The sequence below is a fragment of the Lentinus tigrinus genome, assembly GCF_003813185.1.
Source record: "Lentinus tigrinus ALCF2SS1-7 unplaced genomic scaffold L226scaffold_14, whole genome shotgun sequence".
Classification (NCBI taxonomy): domain Eukaryota; kingdom Fungi; phylum Basidiomycota; class Agaricomycetes; order Polyporales; family Polyporaceae; genus Lentinus; species Lentinus tigrinus.
This window is the reverse complement of record NW_027137923.1, coordinates 183,659-208,510: the sequence shown is the minus strand read 5'-3', so window position 1 is coordinate 208,510 and position 24,852 is coordinate 183,659. Positions and strand designations below refer to the sequence as shown.

Sequence of the window (24,852 nt, the reverse complement as noted above, 5' to 3'; positions counted from 1 at the left end):
GTTGCCATAGCCTTGCGGCTGCATGGTGAATTTCGGCACCAATACCAGTCCAGACATCACGGTGCCTCCCGGAGGCTTGCCGCTCTCGGTCCCTGGTTGACGTTGACGAACAGATTGTGTTGCGGGCATCCCGATCCCGCTGCGCTGGGTCCCGCCCCGGAATGTGTGTAAAAGCTCTCGTGAGCCCCTATGAGACCGTTTCTCCGCTCTCGTCTTCCCGCTGGGCGTTGGATGCTCGAGGCGATAGCGACGCGAGACGACGCTACAAGTCGATGTGAGTACTACTCAGCCGGCCGACAGTCTCATTCAAGGGCTGCTAGTCAATCTGTACTGACTGTCTTGGCATGTCAGTAGAGCTTTCCCTCGGAGACGGTCCTGGTTGATCTTATTTTCTACTTTCTTCTTGCGATGGCCAGCCATCTGTATGGGTTTCAGGTGCGAAGGTCAGGTCCCCGAGGTGCGTACTCTTGTAGTCAACCATCTCCACTTCATCTAAGACATCCTCTGTAGACTTTTTCCAGCCTGGGGACTTCAACTTGATACCACTTCCAAGTCCTCTTTCCAAACCCGACAACGGGAAGGACTCCGACTCAGACGATAACTCTGCGGGAGACGGAGGCAATGGAGGGAATAGTGACAGCGACAGTCACGGCGGGGGAGACAATGGTCAGTCTAAGTTGAACAATAATCAGCAAGACGACAAGCAAGATGGTCACAGTGATGGCAGTGATAAACAGAACGTGAGTCGTTCTCTCTCCAACCACGCCCACTATTGAAAAATTGATCACGTATGCGGAGGAGCAGAACAGCGACGACGACGAGTCTACTCCCAGCAGTGGCACGTTCCCGTGCCCAGCGAATAGCTCGCCAAATCCTCCCTTCCCTGGATGCTTCACCGTTAACGACGGTGGACCCTTCTTCAAGTATATCGGGAGTTGGATGGTGTCATCGTTGGATGGGAATGGGAAAGGCTCCATCCATCAAGCGACCGCTCGAGGCGCAGCACTTGAGATCTCAGTGGACGGTTCGTGCGGCCAGGTCATAGTTCCCGGCGTTCGCATGTTCTGACCACATGGCTGATAGGAACCGGCTTCGCCCTCTTCGGTATCATACCTCCCAGTAACACAACTGATCTCCCACCGTCCGCGTTGTATACCGTGGACAATTCCACCTCGCGGTCTACGGCATCGACGCTGCCCTTTGCGACGGACTGTCAACGCAATCAGAATTTCTTCCAAGTGAATAACCTGACGCCAGGCAATCACACTATCACCGTCAATGTCACCCATGCGTCCCCGACCGCCCCCTACATCGTCGACTACATCTGGATTTGCGGCGTATCCACGCATGGCAAGTCTACGTCCTCCGCTGTAGCGGCACCCTCGACAACTGCGGGGGCATCGTCGGATTCGCCTGTCAGCAAGACTCACAGCACTCGCTCTCGCGACGCGATCATCGTCGGAACTGTCCTGGGAGGCATTATTCTGTTGCTGGTCTTGACGTTCCTAGCCTGTGTCTGCATCCGCAGGCGAAGACGGCGTCAAAACCGACTTCGCGGACTACATCTCGCTGCGAGCCCCGTGGCGAGCTGGCTGCGCTCGCAGAGCGGTGAGTTCTTTCGGGGGAATTCTCTCAAGGCCTATTGGCTGATATAGCTTGGCCGCGAACGTGTACAGGGAGTCGGGAGACCGGAACGGTCTTCACCTCGACGGAGTCCATCATGCGCGACAACCCAACGTACTCAAGCAGTGCGGACACGAAAGACTTGGAGAAGGCCCGTCGCGACATCGTGTCGATGCCGCCATCGGTCCGGTTCTCCTCGACGACTCGTACGTTTACGCGGCCGCCGTCGTCTCAGCCGCCTGGGGTGAGATCGTCCGTCCAGAGAGCCAATGTTGAACTCACGGCTATCACGACGACGTGAGAGCTGGTCAGGTACTGGTATTTGCAGCTTTGTATCACTTCTATCCGTGCTATCCCGGACAATGCATCTGGACCATTTGATGTATCCTTTCGACAAGTTTCCCTCTATATTATTTACTTTGAATGTATCGTGTACTCCTGATTTGCTTAGCCCCTCCCCCTGTCCGTCTCTTGTAGCTCTTCGATCGTCAACAATGACCGCATCCCTGCCTGAGCAACCCGCGCGCGAGTGGCGCTGACACCACTGAGGATTGTTGAGGTAGGTGGAAGAGACAATTCCCAGGGTTCATCCGCCCGCGATGACTAGAGACGGGGGTGGACCGAAGCGCGTGCGTCTTCCTGTGTTCTGACTCGATTATCCTGGTCGAAGTTGCGAGAAGTTTCAGATTCTGAGGCGGCGGGGAACCACTTCCGTTAAGGCCAGCCACGAGTTTATCAGCAACACGCGCATCGTCATACTCGATGAAGTATGGTTTTTCCAGTTTGTTCTGCCGTGGCTGGGCGGAGCGGATGACGGGGTGCCGCGAGTTAGGGCACATAAGAGGCTGGGGCAGCCTCCTCGACAGCCGAAGTTGGAAGAGCACAACTCACATTTATACCCTCTCGAATTCTACTTGCAATACTCGAACCGTTACGACTATGCCGGCACACAAGTTTGTCAAGCTGAACACCGGGGCTGAGATGCCTGCACTCGGACTCGGTACGCATATCACGAACCTTCGTTGACAGCGAACTCGAAGAAGACTCATCCACTGCGCGATTATAGGAACATGGAGGTCGCAGCCGGGCGCCGTCGAGAAGGCCGTCGCGCACGCCCTCAAGCATGGCTACCGTCACATCGATACCGCAACGGCATACGGTAAGCACTTCATGAAGCCTTTATATTCCGGACGACAACTGAGAACAATGAGCAGGCAACGAGAAGGAGGTTGGCGAGGGCATCAAGCAGTCTGAGGTGCCGCGCGGGGAGATCTTCCTCACCACCAAGCTCAATAACCCCGATATGCGCAACGCCGCGGCTGCGCTCGATGCATCGCTCAAGGCACTCGGCACGCCATACCTCGACCTTTGGCTCATGCACTGGCCGTGCCCAATGACAAAGGAGGGCGGCCCTGATAAAAAGTGCGACTGGCGCGACACCTGGAGAGACATGGAGAAGGTGTTCAAGGAGCACCCCGAGAAGGTCAAGGCTATCGGCGTGTCCAACTTCTCTGTCTCGTACCTACGGGAGCTCCTGAAGTTCGCCACAGTTGTCCCCGCGGTGAACCAGATCGAGTCCCACCCGTACGTCCAACCCCTCGTGACCGTATAACAACGTGTGGACTCACGTCGCGCACAGGTTGTGCCTGCAGGAAGACATCGTTGAAGAGTGCAGGAAGCACGGCATCGTTGTCACCGCGTACTCGCCGCTTGGCTCCGACCAGGCCCCGCTCCTCGAGAAACCCGTCGTGAAGAAGCTCGCGGAGAAGTACAAGGTCGCGCCCTCGAACATCCTCATTTCCTTGCAGGTCAACCGACCTGGAGTAACTGGTACGTAGAGAGACTCGATTCGCACCTGCGCGTGTACTGATCCTTCTTTCGCAGTCATCCCGAAGTCCGTCACGCCCCACCGCATCGAAGAGAACGCCAAGATTGTAGACTTGACTGAGGAGGACATCAAGGAGCTGTGCGAGCTCGAGAAGGAGGACCACATCCGCTTCTGCAAGCCGTATTGGACCGGCTGGGGCAACATTGGGTTCCCTGACTTGGAGTGATTTGCCACAACAGAAGAGAAGGAAGATAGACCGAGTGTAGATCAAAGGTATACCGTGTAGCAACAGCTTGTTTATGGAGAAGGATTGAGGAAGCCTATTTGAAGTGGTGGTGGCGGTCGCAAGGAGACCAGCCTGAGCGCGTCGGCAACACCGATTCGGTTGTCTTCGTCGTCGTCTACCGTGACTATCCCATATCGCCTCTTTTGTTCATCGCTCTCTGCGTGCTTGTGGTGCATTGCGACCGCACGAACTGGTGAAGTCCTCGATTGTGTTCCGATTCGCGAGGCCGCGAGGGAATGTACATAACGCGACTTCTACATATCGGACCGTACCAGCCAACTTCGCGCTCTCACCAGGGGTCATCTCTCGCCTATCTCCTCGACGACCTCCACAACGCCATATACCTACCCAGCCATGGCTGAGACAGCCAGCTCGCCGCCAAAGACGGGCCTTCTCCAAGTTCCGCAACTTCTCTCGCGACCGCACTCCAGCGAGCTCGAGTTTGACTCCGGGATCAACACCTCGGCCGCTTGGACTGTCTCTCTCACCAACCCCCATGACAGCCCACGTCTCAGCCTGAACGGGGCGGGTGCCTCTTCTTCTGCAGGAACGGAGCCAAAGCCAACACCAGAAGAAGACACCACAGAGAGCGTATATGAGGAAGGCTCGTTCGACGCAGAGGAAGCCCGCCCCGCCCGGGCACTATACTCCTTCCAAGGCAAGGCCGAGTTCCGCGAACTCACACAAGTCGAGGCTGGAGATGAGCTTGAGATCGTGCGTGAGGACGTTGGGGAGGGATGGAGTCTCGCGCGACTTCGCGATACGGGCGAGGAGGTTGGAGGCAGCGAGACTGGTCTGATTCCGCGGTCATACTACATCGTGCGTACATCTTTCCAATCTTGCCCCGAGTCGACGATGGATGGGAGGTCAGTTCACAGCGGACTTCGTGTACTCCGAAGGCCTTGAAGTGCCTCCACAACATACGAGAGGACGGAGTAGGCGCGAAGCGTCCACTGGCTCGATCACACCGCGAGGGGGCTCGCCAGTTCGCGAGACGGAGGCGCGTCCCATTGTGCCACAGACGACAGGCGAGTGGTTCCCTAGCTTTCGACGCAGTCTCCTTGGCGGCAAGAGCCTGAACAGGTTCTCAAGTTTCGTGACGAGCGGTGCGGAGGAGTTCGTCCTCCAGGGTACCTCGGAGGACACATCTGCATCCCATCCACCGCGCCTACCGAGCGACCTGGACGAAGATGATGTCAAGCGGGAGAGCGTCCTCGGCCATATGGTGGAGGCGGAGCGGCACTTCGTCGAAGCTGGTCCTTCCTGGCGAACCAAGGTCCCCGCCTTCCGCGTCCTCGTGCACTCGCCCTCGAAGCGCACCTCAACCATCACCGGCGCATACACCATGTATACTGTCACAACTGCATTTGGTGCACTCTCGCACTCCCGCACCTCCTCCGGTTCGTCCGACCCGGACACGGATGCGGACGCGGACGCAGACGCAGAGCCTCCATCGCCCATGCGCATCACAGTCCACAGACGGTTCTCTCACTTCGTCGCACTTCACACCGCGCTCACGCGGTTGCTCCCTGGCATTGCGCTGCCACCGTTGCCGGAGAAACAGTATGCAGGGCGGTTCAGTGACGACTTCGTCGAGGCGCGGAGAGGCGACCTCGAGCGATACATCAATCGTGTCGCGCGTCATCCGATCGCGCGGTATGCGGAAGTACTGACTTTCTTCCTTGGATGCGAAAGCGATACGGTACGCGATGTGTTTTCTGTACCTGGTGCGCGCATGCTGACGTCTCCGTCCAGGAGTGGAAGAAGAAACTGCCCTACTACCTATCCCTACCTCCTAAAGGCCCTTCCTTCTTTGCCAACGTATACCATCCAGCGTTCAACGTGGACTCCGACGAGGCATCTGAGGCGATTGATCGTTTTGTGAACCACACTCGCGCGGTCGGCAAGGGCGTGCAAGGCCTGCGGAACATATTCGGGAAGGTGCGCGAGGCTCGCGTGGAGATGTCCAAGGCCGAGAGGTTGCTGTCGTACTCGATCTTGTCGACGATCACCGCGAAGCCCCTCGCGCAAGCGCCTACGACAGGCTTGAGTGAGGAAGAGGAGGAAGAGGGGCAGAATACTGCCACGCATGGGCACGTCAATCAGGACGGTGCTTGGTGTTGGCGAGAAGGATGCGACAGTGGGTGGCCTCTGCGCACCACATATGTGACGGGCACTGATACTCAGTATGCACTAGCTTGCCTGAAGTTGACCAAGGCAATGCAGAAGACGTCAGAGACGCTGCAAATTGTGGCGGACCTGTATGACGATCATGTAGGTTCATCTCCTTGCTGATGTTAGAGTAATCATGACTGATCTCATTTGTAGGCGCGGAGGACACAGCTCGCGACACACGAAGCATTCAAGAGCGTGGCACATCCAACAACATTGTACGCGGTATGGCATAGCTAACTGGTCGCCCTGGCGGGAGCTAACATAGTGTGTGTCTAGCCGGTCGTAGATACCCACAGATCCACCTTGTCAAGATACCACGACTCAATAAGAGAAGGACGGGTATGCTCATATGTGTGCAATCGCATCTCACAGTACTGACTCGCACGTTTGCATCTCCCAGGAGGACGAGGAGATGGCTGCGCGCTGCGAGACGGTGCTGAATACCACCATGGCGGAGATGGATACCTACCACACGCAGAAGGTCGAGGACTTCCAAGAGCTGGCGAAGGAGCATCTGGATGGCGAGATTGCACTGTACGAGCAGGTGAGTGTCCAAGATGCCGGACGGGTTGTGCCACCTTCCTATGGTCGCCGCGGTCGTCATGCTAAGGATAGGCGGACTGCCAATTCAGCTGACGACCACTCTCCTCTAACTCCGTCGTTCTGCCGTTGCTTCGCGGGCATCTGCTTCTTCCTTCGGACACTTTACATGTACTCCGAACATCGGCTGACGCTCCCAGCAGATCCTCAGTCGCCTACGGACTGCTCGGAAAGCGTTCGACGAGCCGCAGTATGAAGAGCTCGGTCGGGGCCCGCGGCAGCCGTCGATATACGAGCGCGAGCTAGAACACCCACGACTAAACCCGGCGCCACTGTCGCAACCGTGTCCACATGTCTTCGACTCGGCCCCGATGCGACCGGTCAGTGTTGCTATACAGGAGGGTGTGGGGATGCTCCTGGGTGCGCCTGGGCGCGCGAGCGTGTTCGGCAAGTTCTGGTAGGACTGTGCACAATGCTACAACAGTACAGTAATGGACATTTTGATGGAGCCTGGTAAATCTTGTGCATCTACGCTTTGCTTCAAGACTGTCCGGAACGACCAATTGGCATGCTTAGCGCAGAAGTCAGGTAAGTATGTATGCGTATCTCCTCTCAGTCTACTCGAATCGCTGAAAATGTACCGCTACTTTAGCATATTATGACTTTTGGAAAGTTCCACGGGGCAACCGATGTCAGGCTCAAGTGTGTGCGGCGACTACAGACGCTTTAGTGCTCACTGACCACTGCCGCACATCTTAGCCGTGGAAGTGCGGGTTCCGTCAGCGCACTTGACATATTAGTCTCGGCTCCAGACCTTCTACCTCTCTCCGGGCGTGCGCTCAACCCTTCGCTAACGCTCAGGAGGAGGCAGGAATTTTGCACGAGTGGTGGTTGAGCCCCCGAGAGAGAGCTGTAGGAAGGAATGAGCGGCAAAAAAGTCTGGGGACGAGATTATTGACATACCTAACCCTGATCCCTATCTCCCATCCCCTTCTGTTTCTCTTCTGATCGGTCTTCATCTCAAGTCTAGATCAATAGCATCCTACACTGTCCCTGATGGAGAACTTGGCACGATGACCTCCGTTGCGATCGCTGTACACGCAGTACATCCGCAACGATGTCCAGTAAAAGGATGATTATAGGGTACGAGACATGATTTGGAACTAAAGCCGCCACTAATATCCACCATATGGACCGCGTAGGTATTCCCAGACGGCCAGGGCCGTTCCTTCTTGTGAACTCCAACTGTTCGCAGCCCTCACGAACCTCGGTGTCACGTAACAAATCTATGCTGTTCCTTGATGCTCATTCTCGCCATACGTGCATTGTCGCGATATCACGAGTTCTTCCTTCTTTCGCCGCAGCATTCCGCACATATTGATGGAACCAGAGTAAGAGTCGAGAACTCGAGGAGGCGTTCTGATCGATGGCGCGCTCTCGACAGGTTGAATTCATCAGCACTTTCTCTATTTGCTTGGAAGCGTATGTAATCGTATAGAATCGATGCAATCTGCGGAATCTATAAAATTTATCTGGCGGGAATAGAATCGCATCCATTGAAGTCCCCCCAAAATTATAATCGGCGCAATTTCCTTGCAATATTGTAGAATTTGAATGCAATTGTAGAATTTGAATGCAATCACATAGAATCGCTCAGAATATGGGTGTTTTCTTCGAGGAATAGGGGTTGCAATCAATTGCAATCGCATGGGATGTCCATCCAATGAATGGATGATCATTAAGTGAGACATCTGAATTGACCAATCACAAAATAGACAGTATTGATCGATTGACAAGAGTAACTACATGGTATAACACATACATCCATAATGACAGGCTAATGAAACGATGGATGGCCAACGGCCATGATCCGCGAGATAGAGGAGGAGATGGTAGCGGGGCGGTACTCCAGGCGGAAGCAAGCACAAGGAATAGGCGAACAGGTCAAGACGGGGGAACCCAGCCGAGCCATGAGCGTGGCAGCGAGGCATTAGCAGGAGCAAGGGCAGATCTTGATAGTCCAGGGTATTGAATTTGCGAACCATGCAGGGCAAGCGAGAGAGAGGACAGGCGAGAGAGAGGCAGGCAAGAGAGAGGTGAGCGAGGGAGAGTAACAGACAGACAACCGAGAGAGAGGCAGCCAAGCGACGAACAACAAGCAGGAAGCCATGCGAAGATATTCGAACTTGAACGTTGGACTTGCGGACGGAAACTGGATGCGAGCAGGGAGCAAGAGAACGAACGTCACAGTGGGTGGCGCAGGTGCGGGCAGAGAGTTCCGGGGGAAGGAAGAGTTAGAGGAGAAGGATGACAACACCTGGAGACGTTTGGGTTCGGTCGTGATAAAGATCAGGTCGGAGCTCGAATTAGACAAACAAATCAAAAGCTCGATAAGCGTCGGACCTCCGGATATCGAAATTCCGCTCATTCCAAGCCTTTGCAATCTTATCGGAATTAGTTACAATTTCCATGTTCACATTTTACACCTCGCGCAAGATTGCTTCAATTGGATTCGCTTGCAATTACGTGCATTCCGACCCAGCACTTTGCAAGCACAGGAATTAACGGAAGCGTTTGGAGATTTTGCTGATGTTTGAAGTCTCGAAGGTCTTGTTTGAGCAAGCTCCGTGTGCGAACACACCGTATGCTCTCTCTCCACTCATTCCCACATTTCTGTCGCTATGTTTTCATCACTTCTAGGGCTTCTGCTTTGGCTCTTCTGACCCCGGGAACCAGGGGGCATCAAGTCTTCTGCACTTCGGGGGCGCTGCGCCCATCTCGGCGCCAATGATCGCGAGAAGGTTTCTTGCCAGCGGCCCCGCGGGCATATAAGCCACTGTATGCTGCTCGTCTGCGGATGTCATTCGCCCTGTAATACCACCATGGCCGAAACCGTCCTCACTCAGCTAACTTCAAGCAATCTGTTCGACCTCACCGGCGTCGTCGCGGTAGTGACTGGAGGAGGAACGGTGAGGATCACTCCTCCCTCGCTTCAGTGCATATGCTGAAACCCTAGCTGTAGGGTATCGGTCTGATGATTAGCAGCACCCTCCTCGCCAACGGCGCTACGGTATACATCATCGGTCCCAAGCAGGAGGACCTGGACAAGTGAGTGCTCCGCTGAACTCAGTTCTGCGTTATGAGGTTGCTGATGCTCTTCTAAGAGTAGCGAAGAAGTACAGCGATGCCTGCGAGAAGACCGGCCGCGCAGGCCGGATGTATGGGATCGAAGGCGACATCCGCAAGAAGGTTAGTCGCCGTTAAAAATGCCAGTTCGAGCGCGCATACTTAGTGCTGGATGAAACCTTAGTCAGAGGCGCTGCGTCTCGCAGAGGAGATCGGGAAACGTGAGCAATACGTGACCGTCTTGTTCAACAACGCAGGGTAAGTTGCTATGCGCACTGCTCCGCCTTGCTTGTGTTTGCTGACACCCTCTCTAGCATTCATGCAGGCTACTACCTCTTGCCGCAAGAGGCAAGCGGAACGGGGTACCGTGATGCCGTATTCAACAATGTTGACGAGGCAACATTCGACAATGTCCTGCACACCAATGCGATTGGCCCGTACTTCATGACATTCGCCTTCCTCCCTCTCCTGGAGAAGTGGAAGCAGAGCAATGGCGGGTCCCGCTTTGCACCACAGATCATTATGACCACGAGCATGAATGGCTGGACGAAGGTTCGTCCAAACCATGTCTTCTCACGGAACGTCCGAATAATGTCGCATCTCGTCATCCCAGGATCCCGCAACTGCAGGATTCTCTCACCCATACATGTTCTCAAAAGCCGCACTGGGCAAAGCGACTGCTACCCTCGCAAACGAGCTCCTTCCCCTTGGCATCCGCGTCAATGGCATCGCACCGGGGCTGTTCGCTACGTCTATGAGTGCGCCCGGCACCGAGGACGAGGCCGGGATGGCTCACTTCCCTGAGGGCTCCCAATTTCCGTTCCAGACGCCTGTCGGGCGCCCCGGGCCAGTACCGCAAGGGACGAAAGAAGACATTGCTGCGTTGGTTTTGTTCCTCGTTGCCAACTGGTTCGTGGACGGCGAGACTGTGCTAATTGATGGCGGAGTGAGTGGCGACTCCTTTCACGCAACTGATGCATTACTGATGACGTCCGGGGCATCATAGGTTCTCTTGAAGCACCCATCTTCGTATTAAGCGCATTGAGTATAAGTCTAGTAGATGCCTCGTCAATCTGTACTTTGTTAAATTATCATGGCTGTCAGTGTGCACCATCCCACAAGTCATCTCGCGGCTCTCAGGGCACGATAAAAGAGCTGCCGGGCGTTTCGAGTTGGCTGAGCTTGCAAGTTCGAGCCCTCGACATCTGCGGGCCGCAGCGGCATGAGTCCCAGCCATGTTATCCTGCGTTCCCGCAACACGATGGCCCAGATCGTGCCATTGCTAGGAGACAAGACTGCAAGCCGATGAAGTGCCACGATCGTTGGTAACCGCACCTATGATCTCGTTGAAGACCTCGATGGGGATGCGGATGACAAGCGAGGATGGAGAACTGTCGACTGACATCGTGAACTCGAACAGGACTCAGAGTCGCTACTATCAGTTGGTTGAGTGCCGAGACAATACAATAAGAAGTACTCACCATATCAGCTTGTCCACTACTACACACTGAACGTGATTGCGCGTGCGAGGGGCGATGGCGGCAGCTGGCACGACTGAGCTTGATAACGAAAAGGATGCGCGACGCAGAAGAGATAGTCATATCAGTTCCTTGAGTATACACGAGCACGAGCATTATGCCTTGGAGGGCACGGGTTGTATAATGCTGCGTGCATGAGAGGACATAGCCTTAGTGACAACCCGCAGTGCTACGACCTCAATTATCTTTCCAACTTCTCGGCTATAATGCACTGTCGTCAGACTAATCGAACTCGCAACTCGAAGTACATGTTTGACGTACTTTCCACGGTACTCTGACAATACTCAAGAGACCCGCCTCCCGCAGGCTCGGGAGCGCATCCTGAATCGCTTTTTCAATCACCGGTATGTCATGGATGTCGGGAAGCTCTATCTTGATGCTTTCGAGCATGGTGAAACGCTCGCGCATCCAGGGGAGGTCCAGTACCTCGAGACCGACGAGGTTGGCAACCCTCTTTGGCCACGTCTCCTTGATGTGTCCGTGGGAGACGATGTGAACCTCTAACGGTAGTGTGAGGGTGCGCAGCGAGCGCGAAGCCGCGGAGAGCACGGTGTGATAGAACGGGCGCGATGGAAAGTTTGCTCGTGCTCCCGGTTGCAACTTCACTACGTATGCAGACACACGAAGCGAAAGGTCACGCAGGTCGGTGCATGTGCCTATGATGCGGCCGAGAAGGCCCCAATCTTCAGTCGGTGTTCCTAAGACGAAATGGGGTCATACTTGAGTCCAAGGTACATATTTGCGCTGAGACGATCCGACTACTCACCCCCCATGAAGCTGATTTGGTTGTCCAAGTAGATATCCATGCTCTTCAGAGTACGTCCGGCATGCTCCACCAACGCATGTAATTGAGCAGCCAGATCGCGCTTCTGCCAAGGCCATACTACGGCGAGGTGTTCGAGAGTATCTGCCGCGAGGACACCGAGGAAGTAAGGATCAAGCCAATGCTTGCCCAAGTCCAGACTGCGTATTGTCATGAGCTGAGGCGGCAATACATCATCTGGTCTATCCCTTGAGCTCTTCTTGTATCCGCCCCTCAAAATCACTGTGTCTGGTGCTGCGACGGACAGTACGGCGGAGAGCGTCGAGAACATCGGTAGACCGAACCAGTAGCGATGGCCCGTCTCGTAGTCGTCATCATTCCCACTACTTCTCAGGGTGAGGGACGGTATTGCAACAGGAGGTGTATGGTGGGCGAGGGTAGGCGGTTTGGTGATGGCGACATGCAGGAGGCGCAGGTCGGCGAGGTTCGGAAGTTGGGATATTACATCCTTGAGAACGTCGAGGTTCACATCAATGTGATATGGCTTGTTCCACGTGGCTCTGGCTAGTCGCAGATGACCTGTAATCTCCAAGACCTTTACGTGATTCTTCATGTCTTCGTGGATCGCCAACCAGTCACGGAGTAGGGAGAGTCTATCGGTGCGCAAGTCACAGATGATCTCAATGTGTCGTAGGAAGAGGGGAAGGGAGATCTCGCGCCATGTCCTGGAAACTTTGACGCAAGGTCTGAGAGCATGCTGGCCATGTAAATCCTTGAGCTCGAGGATAACCTGTCGTAGGAGCTCGATCGGAATTCGCGCTACGGCGCAAGATTCCCGGTCAATGCCCATGTCCGTCTTCGAGATGCTAGCGGCATCATTGAGCACTGGGAATACAGGCAATTCCGCAGATCACTCTACCTTCCCCTTGGTACACTGGAAGACTCGGATCGACAGGTAATATTGTTAAATTTGCCTATGGCTCGGAGACTCCAGAGCTCCGACGCCGTGAGCTGAGAAGATAGAAGGATCGAATGTTCAGCGCGAGTAAGAACTCCTCAAACGAACTCACTCACGCTAGTGCTGGCTACTGGTGGATGAATTCGAAACGACATGAGTGGCGAGGAGCCCGTGAAAATACACAGGCGCCCTCTAGACGCCTGCATCGGTCAGCTTGACCCTTGTTCCCAACCACATTCCTCGTCCCGAGGTACACGTCTCAAGACCCCACTTCTAACGACTAAAGATGAAGACGACATGGTTGGGCTCATACTCACCCTCACCGACTCCTGAACAGAGTTGAAGTCGAGATGTAGCCACGTAGATGGGTGACGATAAACGCTGACAGTAACCGCAAGGCCACACCTTACCCCGTTTTCTCAACCTCTTCCACCTGGTTGACTCTGTGCACAGCGTAATTTGGTCTTCCTGAGCTCTACTTGAAGTACGTGTCCTGATCTCCTGAACTGTAACTGCTGACGGCTCACAGTGCTCGTCTATGCGGCCAGACATGTCTCATCTGAAGATTCGAGCCTGAGTCGGAGGAATCCCAAGTCCCTGGAAGTGAACGGTCAGTTCTTTAGGGAGGCATCTCTGCGTCTCTATTCTTCGGTGAGTTTATTCTGCCTGAATCGTGTTCTAAGTAGCCTCGTTCACGAATCTTATCTGTATGATTAGTCTTGTGGAGTGCATATATAGGTCGAAGTACATATGCAGCTCTACAGCCGCGGGTTTTATTCCCGCCAGGATGACACCAAACTCTACCTCTTCCATTCCTGACGATGGTGCACGAATGAAGACTTCAGCATGTCCTTGTCCGCACGACCATAAATCTCTATAAGTTGAAGATGCCTATGTCCCACACGGTCCTGTGTCACGGTTGAGGACGCAGTCATGTAATCGATCTGTTTCGATCGTCGTCACCGCCACGTCTCTTCTTGTCGGTGAAGGCCATTCGGTGTGCGAGTGTGATACTCCGTACTTTCGCCTCATCATGCATTCCCGCGGAGCAACCTGTCGCAACAACTCGCCGCGTCTTGACGATGGTATCGATAACCAAGATGCGGAACTCGGAAGTACTTGGCGACATATGGATAGGTGCTCACCAAAGAGATCTGAGGTTTCGGTACGTCGGATTTCCTCAGTATGTGGTGGTTCCATCGGGTATTCACGGAACGCTTCCCCGTGTTCAGACTCAATTTCTCTGTTCGTACGTATTGGAGAGGAGGACAAACTGGTGTTTGCTACACATCCGGGCCGAACATCTTCAAAGCAGCGCATGGTCGGCTACTCCCAGCCGGATTCAAACGAGATCGATGCTGACGATGGCGGCGCGTATACTCATACATCTCTTCTGGTCATGCAAGGTACGTTCCAGTCACTAGGATGTTAATACAGCGCTGAAATGTTCTCTGTTTGTCTTGCGCAATCCTTTATGCTCCGTTGGACTTGCGCAATTACGTAGGGATTCATCTTAGAAGACTGATCTTGCCCCACGACATCTTGAGGCCGACCTCTGCAACCGCAAATTGAGAGTGTTTGCCCCGAATGTGGGCTTATACGCTATCGATCCTCCAGCTCGTAAACGCATGACCTCCGGACGGTGTGGGATCCATCATCTTCATGCCGGCATCAACGCATGGATTGTCTGCGCACTTCCAAGGACGCCGTCGTCGTGACAGGGACACTACCAGCTGTTGAACTAAGCAATGCTACCTTGTGATCTGGTACGAATACCTCCGACCTTCTAAGTTCAGCGGGCATTGATCTGAGTAGGTCTGGTGTTATCTCGGCACACATTCCCTTTGACACGATGAAAATTTCCTCGCTAGCAAGCCACAATGTCGCCATTTCGAACGGTTGTCCGGCGATTCGCGCGGGGACCGCGCAATCGCAAGGACTGCGCATGATAACCAGCAGTTCCGAGCTGTGGCCTTGGCCGTACTCGCTCAAGCCAGAGTGCTCTTCAGGGGTCAAGCCAAAGACACCGAATTTTGCCCAAGCCCTCGCGGTACGTACCGGTATAGGTACTCAGCGTGTCTTCTTCCTTCTCACTTCGGCTTCGGTCCGGTCTTCCCCAGCATTTTCGACCCGAAGCCCGACCCCGGCTTTGCCACGGTGCCCAAGGAGCTAGCAAACAGACTCGGTGACTCTGAACGCCTCTGCTTATCGCGAACCGCCCGAAGCTCGTCGTCATTCCGCGTGCTAGACCTCATTACCGTTACCTCTGTGGCGTGGTCGTGTGAGGACTCCAGTGCTCGGGAACCATTGGTATCGACTGCAAGAACCTGAACAATGCATTCGGCTGCAAAAGGCTACTGTTCGGCCTCCTCTTCGTATGGCAACAATTCACTGTCGCTCAAGGAACCCCCACTGAACGCATGGCAGGCCGTGTTGCTACCGATGGACGTTCGTGCAGCCGCACAATACGGACAGCCGGAACGACGGCTCGTGAAGAGTCCCGAGGCCACAGCGTTTGCCTCCCGAATGTTTAGCAGAGGACGAATACGTGCTTCTGCAGATCACATATGCCGATGCCGACGCCACACCAACTGACCAGAAGTGAAGCTTGTGTGCTACTGGAGCCCTTCTACTCCTGAGACAGGACGTGCAAGATCCGAGGTGTGTGGATGTACTTTCTCCCGCTTTACGTCACCTCACGGTTCACTGACCTTCCTCGCGTTGCAGCGATGCCTTGCCTAGCGTACCGTATCGGCGTGCTGGCTGCATCGATGACGACGTGCGTAGCAAACCAGTCGCACTATGTCGAATGTTGGCCGGGTCAGATCTGGATCTCGCAAGACTCCGTCCGACGAAGCTTCACCGGCACTGCGTCCGTGAGAACAGGATGGCACAAAGCTCTCATCGATGGTTCGGGCCGAATCCGCGCTCTCAACATTTGTCCCCACGATGCAATTCTCCTAGGTCCTAGAGGACTCCGCCTCGGTGGATAGTGCTGGTTCGCGAAGTGTGGCATTCCCCTGACATTGGCAAATGTCGTGCACACGTGTAAGTCGTCGTGTCTCCGCCCTCACTCCGTGATCTCTGACACGACGAGATTGACGCAGCAACCTGAAGGTCCGGCAGTCTTCTAAGCAACATCTGCCCGCACCGTCTGACGAGTGCAAGGCGTAGATGGTCTGATGACCCGACTATCAAGGTCCCGTGCGCGCCTCGCAAACGTCTACGACCTAACAGGCGGGAGGGGTTACGTCAAGTGGCAGCAGAAGGCGTGAGTACTCAATGCAACTCAATAACACGCGCTCACAAGCGTGAGCTCGCTGCAGCCACCACCATCGTGCGCACGTCCGCGTTCCCGCGACCATCTCCTTCGCTGGGGGCTTTGGTAGCCATATATGCTTGGCCTCGCGCCCGCAGGTACAAGCTGCCGGCTCAGCGCGCCCGCGAGCCGTTCTACCGCCTCCGCCGCTGGTAGACGACCTTCCGCTCGGGCGCATTGGGCATGCCCATTTCCACGACCCTTCGGGGTTCTCACCCATGTGGCTTGCGCCTATCTTGGGCGTCGTCCAAGTGTCTTGCAGAGTTGGAACCAGAGCCACACAGATTCCGTAAGGACAAGATCAACCGCTCATCTCCTAGCCTCATGGCATACAGCAAGCTGGTGCTGAGAGCTTGAGCTATCCCCGGGGCGCCCCCATGCTCCGAGCACACATTCCGTTCTCGTCGACAAGCACCCCAAGGCTCAGAATACCACGTCTCTCATGCTGTCGGCAACTCTTCTTGCGTTCTTCGCCCGACTTCCCTTCCTCGTCTTCGTACGCCTGGTCGGCGTTCTAAGGTTTCATCAGCTGCGCTTCTTGCTTGCCTCGTTGACGCATCACGCGCACATGTCTGACGCGCTATGTCCGAATCCTGCGAGTTGAACTCAAAGCATAATGAACTCTCCTGCTTCTGTACCACCACGTGGGGCTAATCGTGCCTTGCCTGCCGCCCTCCGGCTTTCGGGAAATACAGAGGGGCAGATACGTGGGGCTCCGCCTATCACGCATTCCGCACGGAGCGGCTCAAGCAGCAACGTACGACGGGGAGGGGCAAACAGAATTTGACGCGACGTGCCGCGACGTGACGCGACGCGTCAGTTCGCGTCACCGTCGCGTCACTTCACCTCTCACCCTTCCTTCCACTGCTTCCCTCAGCTTCGTGCCGACCTGACATGGGCACACAAGCCAGCCACACTCTATTGAAGACCGAATGACTCCAATACCGTCACTGTAAGCCTTCTGTACCCTTAGCATTGAGCATCGCTGTGGTTCACCCACTAAGCGCTCATCAGCGGCTTGCATCCAGAAGGGCCCTCCGACCGGTCCCTCAGGCTATGCGCAGCAAGCTGAGCAATCCAGGTAAGTTGTGCAAGCTCATATACTCCGTATATTCTCAAGAGGGTACATTTTAAACATTGTAAGACGTCTAGGTTACCGTTGAACTTCTACCAGCCGCGTCTTAGTCGCGTCTCGGACGCGTCAGTGTCGCGTCTCAGTCGCGTCACTCTCGCTGCGCGTCACGTCGCGTCAAGGTCGCGGCACGGGCGCCTACGGCGCGTCAAGGTGCGTTTCAGTCGCGGCACGTCGCGTCAACGTCGCGTTCCAGTCACAGCACTGCCGCACGGTGTGTCAAGATCCCACTGTGTGCCAACCCTTGGTGACCGATGAACACCACTGTCGAACTCCTACAACACGTCCAAGTGCTCAGGGTAACCTGTAGGTGCTACTTGTTGCTCTCCGCACTGATCGTCGCACAGCGCAGACTCAAGTGTTCAAGCTGTTGGCAAGCATCCCGCTCTTGATGTCACCTTTCAGCTACCCCATCTCTCGAGAAGAGCACTGCCAAGCTTTCTTAAGTGCCATACATTCAGCACACAACCTGAACACCCCAGAGGTCACGTCAAGGTGCACCGGGTTGCAGCACCCAGCGCGTCAATGTGTGTCAGGCGCCGCGTCAATGCGCGTCAAGTCGCGGGCACTCGCGGTACGTCGCGTCAGGTCGCGTCAATTTACCTGTGCCCGACGGGGAGGCGAGCGTGTCGTTGTCCTCCCACATACTACGAACGTGCGCGCACGGAGGGAGCTCACTGTCCCGCCTCCCGCTGCTTAACATCGCCTTCTTGCACTAGCGGTTAGTTTCCATTCCCACTCGTACGCTCGCCGCTGTACTGATCGCATCTGACATCATTCTCAGCCCAGATCAGGCAAATGCAACTCACGAAGATGACTGCGTTCCCCAAGTACAGTATTTCTCATCGCGGGTCCTGTATGGTCTCCGATTGCCGACCCGATAGTTTGCGGCCTGCGAACCTGCGCACATCGTTATCGTTACAGGACGTCGGCGCAATGCTAATCCTGCCTAATTCCGTGCATGGAGCGCGAGGAAGCCGGGACGGTGCAGGTGCCTTGAGGCCTCGAGGACATCATCAACGCAGAAGAGCCATCTCAGAAGAAACCCACCGGGCCGGAGTCCACCGAAGTTGAACAATTTTTGTGCGTGCAGCTATCTCGTCCAGGGGGGGCTTCTGTTGAGCCCATAGCGCGGGCCACGTCTGATTCCACCTCTTGCCTCCGATAGAATCTTCACGTGTCTCGATGGGAGCAGGCAAAGTGCACGCTAGCCTGAAAAGTTGGCCATCAAACTCGTGGTATACCATCGAACACCTCGTCAACGTGAAGGGAGCCCACCAGAAGCCATTACGTCCAGTAGCACTTCAATCGCGACTCCTCAGGCTGAACCTACGCCACTCGTCGGTCGCAGAAGAGGGTGACCATATCCATGGGACCTACGCCCTATACTGCTCGCGATCAATGGTCCCCTCCATATTCGTCGTACGCTTGAATAGCCTGCGGTGGCGGAGATTTGTAAGTTTGCCTTTGACGCAAGCTCGAGCATACAGTCCCAGTCATCTGTCTATCAACGGCGTATACGGATTTGGTATGTTATGAACTGACTGACGGTCGGGTGCAGATGATGTCGACAGCTGAGCCTCAGCCTGTGCCTAGAGCGCCTGGATCGTCAACATGTTTCAACACGGATGGACTTCGGAACGGTGACGGTGTCGTCATACCTGGAATGGGCGGAGGCTGCAAACAACGAACGCAAATGGTCCGAGTCTCAGTCCAGATATGCCTAGCGGCGAGCAACAGACTAGTGTTCGCCCCAGACGTTCAACGTTCATCGTATGGGTGGATCGCAGTGGTGCAGTTCGTGGAGCGACGGCGCAAAGGTTACCAGTCTCTGCCCCACCGGTACGGACTCTCCTCTCCTCTCCCCTTCGTAACTTCGCGAACCCTGACCCGAAGTCGCATAGGAGGGTCCTTAGATCAAAAGAGAGGCACCGTACGGCTATCGCACTCTCACGGCGTCGGCATGCAGGACCTTCAAACGCACATCGCAGGCATCGGGGAGGGGATAGACGCACCTTTCGAAGCCCATAGAACGCTCGCATGCGCAGACGCAGACGCAGATGCAGGCGCAGGCTTAGAACCGTGCATACCGGGTTCCGAAGCCCCCTCAACACTCCCATGCCGCGGACTCTCTAGCCGCAACCCACGGACACGAAAGGAAGCGGAGAGGACATAGAGCGTCGCCGCCAACGACACGAAGGCCCACGAAGCACTCGCAATTCGAACTCCTCCACGCAACCGCTCCACGGACATGGGCGCGGGAAGGCCCCGAGGGAGTAGCGATAGCAAAATAGCAAGCGGGCCCGTGTGCGGCCAAAGATACTGGGCAGTCCCAGTCCCCTTCGGTCCCGGAACCGCCGGCAGCCCGGGACGGCGACGCTTCGCTTCGTGCTGGCGTTCCCCAGTGTTCCCCCCCTTGTGAGCGTTGTAAGTTGACAATGACTGTGGCTCGTCCCGCGCCCCGACGAGCCGACAACGTGGGAGCGCGTCGGTGCTGCTCGGCACCACGCCCCTGTGCGCAAATGGCAGATTGCGGCAAAGAGGGCGACAGGGTGTGTGCACCCTCCGCCGGCGGTGCGGGACGAGGTTCATGAACGGTGGCTGGCCAGGGTGCGTCTAATCTTGGGCCTTCAGGCTTGGATATTAATGAGCTGTGACGTGGGGCCCGCGGCTTTCGAACCTGCAAGCTTGCAAGCTTTGAAGCCACTACGTAGCTCTGGTTACATTCAGGCTGACGGGCGTGTGGATGCGTGGATGCGTCCCGAGAGCCCCGGATAAGCTGCGCTCGACGCGCCCGCGGTGCCGTAAATGAGGGAAACTTTGGCAGAGTTATGTGATCGATGATTGCATTGCAAGCGAGGGGTGACTGGGCGGGTGCCCAATGGGGACCGGGCGTACGACGGGCTGCAGTACCCGACCTTGGAAGAGTGAGAATCGAGGGTGCGTGTACCGTGTACGGCACGCACACTGCACAGGCTGCAGGCTGGACGGAGTGCAAGCTTCCAAGCGCAGGCGGAGTCAGATTCATACTATGACTATCTTGCGTGTCAGACACCCGAGGAAGCCTGACACCGTACACGGTTTACCGTATACCGTATCGTACCCTGCGCACGTTGTGCGGATGTCTGCATCTGCATCTGATGCATACGTCCGCGTTGGCATTGACATGGACAAGTCAAGGAAGAGAACTCGAAGGGTTCCGAGTCCGCCCCGCCGACCAGCCTTGGGACACGTGTGTGCGAGCATGCCGCAAGTGTACTGGCGTACGAGTACCATGGGCGAGGGGGCATTGGCCGGCCCTGTTGCAAGAGATAAGCCGGTAAGTATCTCGGATAGCGCGACGTTCCGCCAGCCTGCTTTGGCAATCAGCGGAGTCTGCGCGGTGCCAGGCGAGTGACCAGCCTCGTTTGGCAGTACTCGAGTACATACTCGAGTACGTATACGTACCGCTTACCACCTGCTTATCATGAGCTACAGATGCAGGTACAGGTATAGGGGGGCGCAGCGGGCGACCACCGCAACGTGTGAGTGACTCGACGGAGGTGTGCGGGCTTGTACGCAGTACTTACAGACAGCTGTAGCCTGTAGCTGCGGCCGAGACCCCGCACTAGTATCATTGACAGACTACAGTAGCAGTGATAGCACGCTTGTGATTGCTCGGGCGATCTGGGGTAAGCGGTTAGTGGTGTCAGTGTTGACTGTTTAGCCCGAGTCCCGACGCGGGGTAAGTAAGGCCAAGGACGGATTCCCGGACCAAGTAAGTACTTACTGGTTCTGGTTCGATGACTCCCGGCCTGAGATGATTCTGATGCGAGTGTGTCGCAACTTCAAGCGAGATAATGTACTTACGGAATGCGCATCCCGCGCTGTGGCCCTTCGTTGAAAGTGGCCTTCGTCGAAAGTTGTCTTAGTCTGTCCTTAGGCTTGTCACTTGTGCCTCTCGCGAGTCGTAACAGGCGCGAAGTCTGGAATCTGGAATCTGCGGAGATCTGCAAGCGCGTCCGATGGAACGTCGCGCCTGTGGCGTGAAATCGGGCAACTGTGCACCGTGCACCGTGGTCGTGCATCAGAAAGTCGACAAGTCATGATGCATGATTACTGGATGGTGTTAATGAATGCGTGCGGCCCTTTACGCGTTACGGGTTACGGCGTTCGGTGTTCTCTCAGGCTGGTCTTGCTGAGGTAACTGTACCTACTACCTACTGACAGAGACAAACCGGTCTCTCTCCTCCTCCGCTTGGCTCGAGGCCCCAGCCCAAGTCCTCAACCTGTCCCAGCAGCGTCGTCGCGCCCGCGCTAAGAGGCGCGTCTCTCCCCCTCTCTGGTAGCACCAAGGGGCCCTTAGGTACTTGATGTACGAAGCCGGGGATAACTCCGCGTGCTTGGTCGCGCGGAGGAGCCTTCGGGCATGAGAAACAAACAAAAAAAAAACAAAAAAAGAGGTAACTGTACCTGTACCGTGCCAATGATTGGGCTGTGCCTGCCCAAACGCGACTCCTTGCTCCTAGCAGCTAGCAGCGAGGAAACACCCGAAGAAGGCGTCAGTACACGCATGGGAGGCAGTCATGGGACGAGTCCCGGTACCCGTGAGTTGCGAGCCTGAGGAAGTACTTACAAGTTACTTACGAGTTGCGAGTTACGCGTCGGCCATCATGCGTATGGCCACCCCCGTTCCTCGCGAACGCGAGCGTGAGCGCCAGCTTCCGAATTGACAAGGGCACGCGAAGGGAATCGGCGGGACACGAGCACTTGAGGCTTGAGTCTTGAAGTGAGAGAGAAGGAGAGGGAGATTGCGCGGTATATTCATATGCAGAGAATGCACTAACTAGTACTAGGTAGTACGGAGTACGATTGCGTGGTCACTGACAGTGCTGGGGCAAGGCTGGTGATGCGTATGCAAGAAAGATGGGGATGGGAGGAGATAGATAGTATACGATGTAAAAGAAACACGTCTTAGACTGCACGAGTGACGACGCGCGATGGCAATTAGAATGACAGACCACTGACGACGTGCTCGTGCTCGTGCTCGTACTCGTACACGACTCCACCTGTAGGCTGTCACCCTTCGGACATCGAGACCGAAGCACAGCAGGCGCAAGATAGGTCTGCGCAGGACGTATACACATAGCATATACGCACGCACGTACGTATTGGGAGAGAGGGAGAAAGAAGGAGGAGGAAGGAGGGAGGAGGAAGGAGGAAGAGGTATCCGGTGTGATCGCGATCACCCAACGAGAAAAACGCGCTCACGCGGGAATGGAATGGGAGGGGGGAGAAGGCGGGGTAGCCCGCCCCAGCTAGTAGCGTAGGAAGATGCAGTAATATGCGGTATGCGGGAAGCGAGTACGTACGGGGCAGCAGGGGGAAATGCAAAGACTGAGATACGACGCGAAACCAATGAGTAAGGTAGAGATACATGACCGAGTCCACTAGTTGTTACACAGTAGCACAATAGCAGTGACGTGACGTGAGACGATGGGGGTTGACATGGGGGTTGCGAGCGACGACAACGACGAAGGGGCATGCATAGTGTGCGGGCGCGAGAGTGGGAGCGCAGGCGGGAACACGGCAGACGCGAGACGAGGCAGCGTGACCGAGAAAGGGGGAGGAGATGAGGAGGAGCAGGAGAGGATGAGGATGAGGAGGATGAGGAGGGCAGAGCGATGGCGACGAGCGCCGCGCCGCGCGCGCGGGCTGACGAGAGTACTTTTTCACACCATGTTTGAATTGGATAGCGAGTTTCCCTGGGCCCCACCGAGCAGCAGCAAGCAAAGAATATATGCCGCGCGTGCGGCGGGCGGGCCGTCGCACATCGCTCGTCATGAAAAAATCGTGATGACATGAGAGGGAAGAGCGCAAAGCAGGGTGAAAAAGCAAGGTGGAGAAAATGCGCCCGAAGAGGGGGGGAGGGGGAGGATGGGAGAGAGGGGGGGAGAGGATGGGAGGAGGAAGACGTGTAGAGGAGGAAGGAGTCTAGGATAGAGGTGTGCTCGGGCCGGCCGCTCATTGCGAGCCGACCATGACTTTGATGACCATGTTGCCCTCGTCGTCGCGCCCGCGCGCGAGGAGCTCAAACGCCCTCGCGGTGTCCTTGAGCGGCAGCCGATGCGTGATGATGTTCTCGATGTTCGGGAGCTTGCCCGATGCGAGGAGGGCGAGGGCGGTCGGGTACGTGTGCGCGTACCGGAAGGAGCCGTGGATGTCGACCTCGCGCGTCGCGGCGGCGCTCAGCGGGAGGGTGACGTTGCGCGCGCCCATGCCGACGAGCATGACCTTTCCGCCGGTGACGGCGGCGTGGATGGACATCTGGATGCATGGCTCGGCGCCCGTGCACTCGAAGACGATGTCGAAGCCGTCGGGCATGTCGAACTCGGTGAGCGCGGCGGCGATGTTCTCCTTTGCCTGGCGGAGCGCGTCGTCGGTCGTCTTTGCCTTGTCCTTGGCGGGCAGGCAGTAGACTTGCTGGGCGAAGCCGTTCTTGAGCGCAAAGTCGAGGCGCGTCTGGTTGATGTCGATCGCGACTACTCGTGATGCGCCGTAGGACTTGGCGAGGGCACATGCGAGGAGACCGATCGCACCGACACCGAAGACGAGGACGGAGGAGCGTGATGTGGGGGTGAGCTCTGCACGGCGGGCTGCGTGGAGGAGGACGGAGAGGGGTTCTGCGAGTGCTGCTTGCTCAAAGGTGCAGTTGTCGGGTAATCTATGAGACGCCGGGTGTAAGCGAAGATTATTCGACACGTGTTCGGATTGGGCCAAAACAGGGTGGGGTAGGAGGAGGTTTGGGAGGGGGGGCAAAGACAAGGCAAGTAGGACACTCACGGGTGGAGGACGTGTGCGGGGTGGTTCATACGCTCCTGGAGAGTTCCGTCTGCGTGAGGGAAGGTCTTTGCGCTGGAGCAGAAGCGCATGTTCTTGCAGAGGTTGTAGCGGCCCTTGGCGCAATATGAGCAGTTGTTGCACATGATGCCCGCCTCGATGGCGACGCGCTGTCCTGGGACGAGGTGCTTGACACCAGGGCCGACGGCGGTGACGATGCCTGCAGCTTCGTGACCGAGGACGAGGGGTGCCTGGACGACGAAGTCACCGTTGCGTCCGTGGGCGTAGTAGTGCACTGGGGAAGAGAAGACGAGAAGGTTGGGAGAGAAGTAGCGGATGGAGAGGGGTAGGATACTCACAGTCGCTGCCGCAAAGACCGGTGGCCATTACGGCAACCTGAGCTTGACCCTGGTGTGGGGGCCAGAGGGTGCGGTCCTCGAGGCGGAGGTCCTTTGCGCCATGGAGGACAGCTGCGTGCTGTGTGGGGAGGGCGATAGGAGACATTGTTGTGAGAAAAGTGTGGCGGGGAGAGCTGGGAGGGCGGGGGCTGCTTACGGAAAAAGTTGGTGGACGAAGGACGGGACTTTATAGCGCGAGGATGGAGTCTCGTGAGGAGCGCGTTCTGAGCTGGACCGTGGCCCTCCTCTGCGTCCTCCCCCGGTCCGACCGCCCGCGGCGCATCCCCTGCGTGATCGACTCGCCGCTGACGTAAGCACAGACCCTGGTACGGAGAGTTGCGCTTATC

General features: G+C 56.2%; 10 protein-coding genes across 10 annotated transcripts; 4 read left to right on the top strand and 6 right to left on the bottom strand.

Moving 5' to 3' along the window:
* Nucleotides 1-171: 171 nt before the first annotated feature.
* L226DRAFT_83696 (uncharacterized protein) lies at nucleotides 172-2,110 on the top strand. Its single transcript, XM_067687278.1, has 6 exons — nucleotides 172-274; nucleotides 352-457; nucleotides 511-740; nucleotides 805-1,024; nucleotides 1,084-1,608; nucleotides 1,677-2,110. Exons 2-6 carry the CDS (start codon nucleotides 409-411, stop codon nucleotides 1,922-1,924), a joined length of 1,272 nt encoding a protein of 423 aa, XP_067534718.1. The 5' UTR covers nucleotides 172-274; nucleotides 352-408; the 3' UTR covers nucleotides 1,925-2,110.
* Nucleotides 2,111-2,562: 452 nt separating this feature from the next.
* Nucleotides 2,563-3,677, top strand: L226DRAFT_464335 (Aldo/keto reductase; the record flags this gene model as incomplete). Its single annotated transcript, XM_067675853.1, has 5 exons — nucleotides 2,563-2,623; nucleotides 2,690-2,782; nucleotides 2,835-3,207; nucleotides 3,263-3,453; nucleotides 3,508-3,677. The coding sequence occupies 5 exons, from the start codon at nucleotides 2,563-2,565 to the stop codon at nucleotides 3,675-3,677; spliced, it is 888 nt and encodes a 295-aa protein (XP_067534717.1).
* Nucleotides 3,678-4,091: 414 nt separating this feature from the next.
* L226DRAFT_464348 (PX-domain-containing protein) lies at nucleotides 4,092-6,913 on the top strand (the record flags this gene model as incomplete). Its single annotated transcript, XM_067675854.1, has 8 exons — nucleotides 4,092-4,556; nucleotides 4,609-5,439; nucleotides 5,493-5,877; nucleotides 5,935-6,011; nucleotides 6,066-6,134; nucleotides 6,189-6,251; nucleotides 6,313-6,456; nucleotides 6,653-6,913. 8 exons carry the CDS (start codon nucleotides 4,092-4,094, stop codon nucleotides 6,911-6,913), a joined length of 2,295 nt encoding a protein of 764 aa, XP_067534716.1.
* Nucleotides 6,914-8,356: 1,443 nt separating this feature from the next.
* On the bottom strand, nucleotides 8,357-8,729 carry L226DRAFT_535614 (uncharacterized protein). The gene has a single exon (XM_067680948.1). It carries the CDS (start codon nucleotides 8,620-8,622, stop codon nucleotides 8,443-8,445), a length of 180 nt encoding a protein of 59 aa, XP_067534715.1. The 5' UTR covers nucleotides 8,623-8,729; the 3' UTR covers nucleotides 8,357-8,442.
* A 500-nt stretch (nucleotides 8,730-9,229) lies between these two features.
* Nucleotides 9,230-10,722, top strand: L226DRAFT_535613 (NAD-P-binding protein). Its single transcript, XM_067680947.1, has 7 exons — nucleotides 9,230-9,421; nucleotides 9,475-9,560; nucleotides 9,617-9,701; nucleotides 9,763-9,836; nucleotides 9,893-10,130; nucleotides 10,192-10,524; nucleotides 10,585-10,722. The coding sequence occupies exons 1-7, from the start codon at nucleotides 9,335-9,337 to the stop codon at nucleotides 10,612-10,614; spliced, it is 933 nt and encodes a 310-aa protein (XP_067534714.1). The 5' UTR covers nucleotides 9,230-9,334; the 3' UTR covers nucleotides 10,615-10,722.
* A 433-nt stretch (nucleotides 10,723-11,155) lies between these two features.
* L226DRAFT_560840 (uncharacterized protein) lies at nucleotides 11,156-12,961 on the bottom strand. The gene is made up of 5 exons (XM_067683390.1): nucleotides 12,954-12,961; nucleotides 12,799-12,890; nucleotides 11,883-12,745; nucleotides 11,378-11,814; nucleotides 11,156-11,317 (listed from the first exon to the last, which is right to left on the bottom strand). Exons 3-5 carry the CDS (start codon nucleotides 12,727-12,729, stop codon nucleotides 11,294-11,296), a joined length of 1,308 nt encoding a protein of 435 aa, XP_067534713.1. The 5' UTR covers nucleotides 12,730-12,745; nucleotides 12,799-12,890; nucleotides 12,954-12,961; the 3' UTR covers nucleotides 11,156-11,293.
* A 6,086-nt stretch (nucleotides 12,962-19,047) lies between these two features.
* On the bottom strand, nucleotides 19,048-19,712 carry L226DRAFT_535610 (uncharacterized protein). Its single transcript, XM_067680946.1, has 2 exons — nucleotides 19,185-19,712; nucleotides 19,048-19,130 (listed from the first exon to the last, which is right to left on the bottom strand). Exon 1 carries the CDS (start codon nucleotides 19,539-19,541, stop codon nucleotides 19,263-19,265), a length of 279 nt encoding a protein of 92 aa, XP_067534712.1. The 5' UTR covers nucleotides 19,542-19,712; the 3' UTR covers nucleotides 19,048-19,130; nucleotides 19,185-19,262.
* Nucleotides 19,713-22,066: 2,354 nt separating this feature from the next.
* On the bottom strand, nucleotides 22,067-22,571 carry L226DRAFT_83494 (uncharacterized protein). The gene has a single exon (XM_067687277.1). It carries the CDS (start codon nucleotides 22,417-22,419, stop codon nucleotides 22,120-22,122), a length of 300 nt encoding a protein of 99 aa, XP_067534711.1. The 5' UTR covers nucleotides 22,420-22,571; the 3' UTR covers nucleotides 22,067-22,119.
* On the bottom strand, nucleotides 22,572-23,201 carry L226DRAFT_83493 (uncharacterized protein). The gene has a single exon (XM_067687276.1). It carries the CDS (start codon nucleotides 23,109-23,111, stop codon nucleotides 22,725-22,727), a length of 387 nt encoding a protein of 128 aa, XP_067534710.1. The 5' UTR covers nucleotides 23,112-23,201; the 3' UTR covers nucleotides 22,572-22,724.
* A 90-nt stretch (nucleotides 23,202-23,291) lies between these two features.
* L226DRAFT_464366 (GroES-like protein) lies at nucleotides 23,292-24,611 on the bottom strand (the record flags this gene model as incomplete). Its single annotated transcript, XM_067675857.1, has 3 exons — nucleotides 23,292-23,991; nucleotides 24,111-24,402; nucleotides 24,467-24,611. 3 exons carry the CDS (start codon nucleotides 24,609-24,611, stop codon nucleotides 23,292-23,294), a joined length of 1,137 nt encoding a protein of 378 aa, XP_067534709.1.
* Between the last annotated feature and the right edge of the window lie 241 nt (nucleotides 24,612-24,852).

Excerpts from the sequence above, each read along its gene's own strand:
- L226DRAFT_83696 (XM_067687278.1), top strand. The coding sequence starts at position 409 with ATGGCCAGCCATCTGTATGGGTTTCAGGTGCGAAGGTCAGGTCCCCGA. Across the intron at positions 741-804 it reads ATGGCAGTGATAAACAGAAC|AACAGCGACGACGACGAGTC; the intron begins GTGAGTCGTTCT and ends GCGGAGGAGCAG. Across the intron at positions 1,609-1,676 it reads CTGGCTGCGCTCGCAGAGCG|GGAGTCGGGAGACCGGAACG; the intron begins GTGAGTTCTTTC and ends GAACGTGTACAG.
- L226DRAFT_535614 (XM_067680948.1), bottom strand. The coding sequence starts at position 8,622 with ATGGCTTCCTGCTTGTTGTTCGTCGCTTGGCTGCCTCTCTCTCGGTTG.
- L226DRAFT_535613 (XM_067680947.1), top strand. The coding sequence starts at position 9,335 with ATGGCCGAAACCGTCCTCACTCAGCTAACTTCAAGCAATCTGTTCGAC. Across the intron at positions 9,702-9,762 it reads AAGGCGACATCCGCAAGAAG|TCAGAGGCGCTGCGTCTCGC; the intron begins GTTAGTCGCCGT and ends ATGAAACCTTAG. Across the intron at positions 10,131-10,191 it reads GCATGAATGGCTGGACGAAG|GATCCCGCAACTGCAGGATT; the intron begins GTTCGTCCAAAC and ends TCGTCATCCCAG.
- L226DRAFT_560840 (XM_067683390.1), bottom strand. The coding sequence starts at position 12,729 with ATGGGCATTGACCGGGAATCTTGCGCCGTAGCGCGAATTCCGATCGAG. Across the intron at positions 11,815-11,882 it reads CCAAATCAGCTTCATGGGGG|GAACACCGACTGAAGATTGG; the intron begins GTGAGTAGTCGG and ends ATTTCGTCTTAG. Across the intron at positions 11,318-11,377 it reads TTGTCAGAGTACCGTGGAAA|CCGAGAAGTTGGAAAGATAA; the intron begins GTACGTCAAACA and ends AGTGCATTATAG.
- L226DRAFT_535610 (XM_067680946.1), bottom strand. The coding sequence starts at position 19,541 with ATGTCCGTGGAGCGGTTGCGTGGAGGAGTTCGAATTGCGAGTGCTTCG.
- L226DRAFT_83494 (XM_067687277.1), bottom strand. The coding sequence starts at position 22,419 with ATGCTATGTGTATACGTCCTGCGCAGACCTATCTTGCGCCTGCTGTGC.
- L226DRAFT_83493 (XM_067687276.1), bottom strand. The coding sequence starts at position 23,111 with ATGACGAGCGATGTGCGACGGCCCGCCCGCCGCACGCGCGGCATATAT.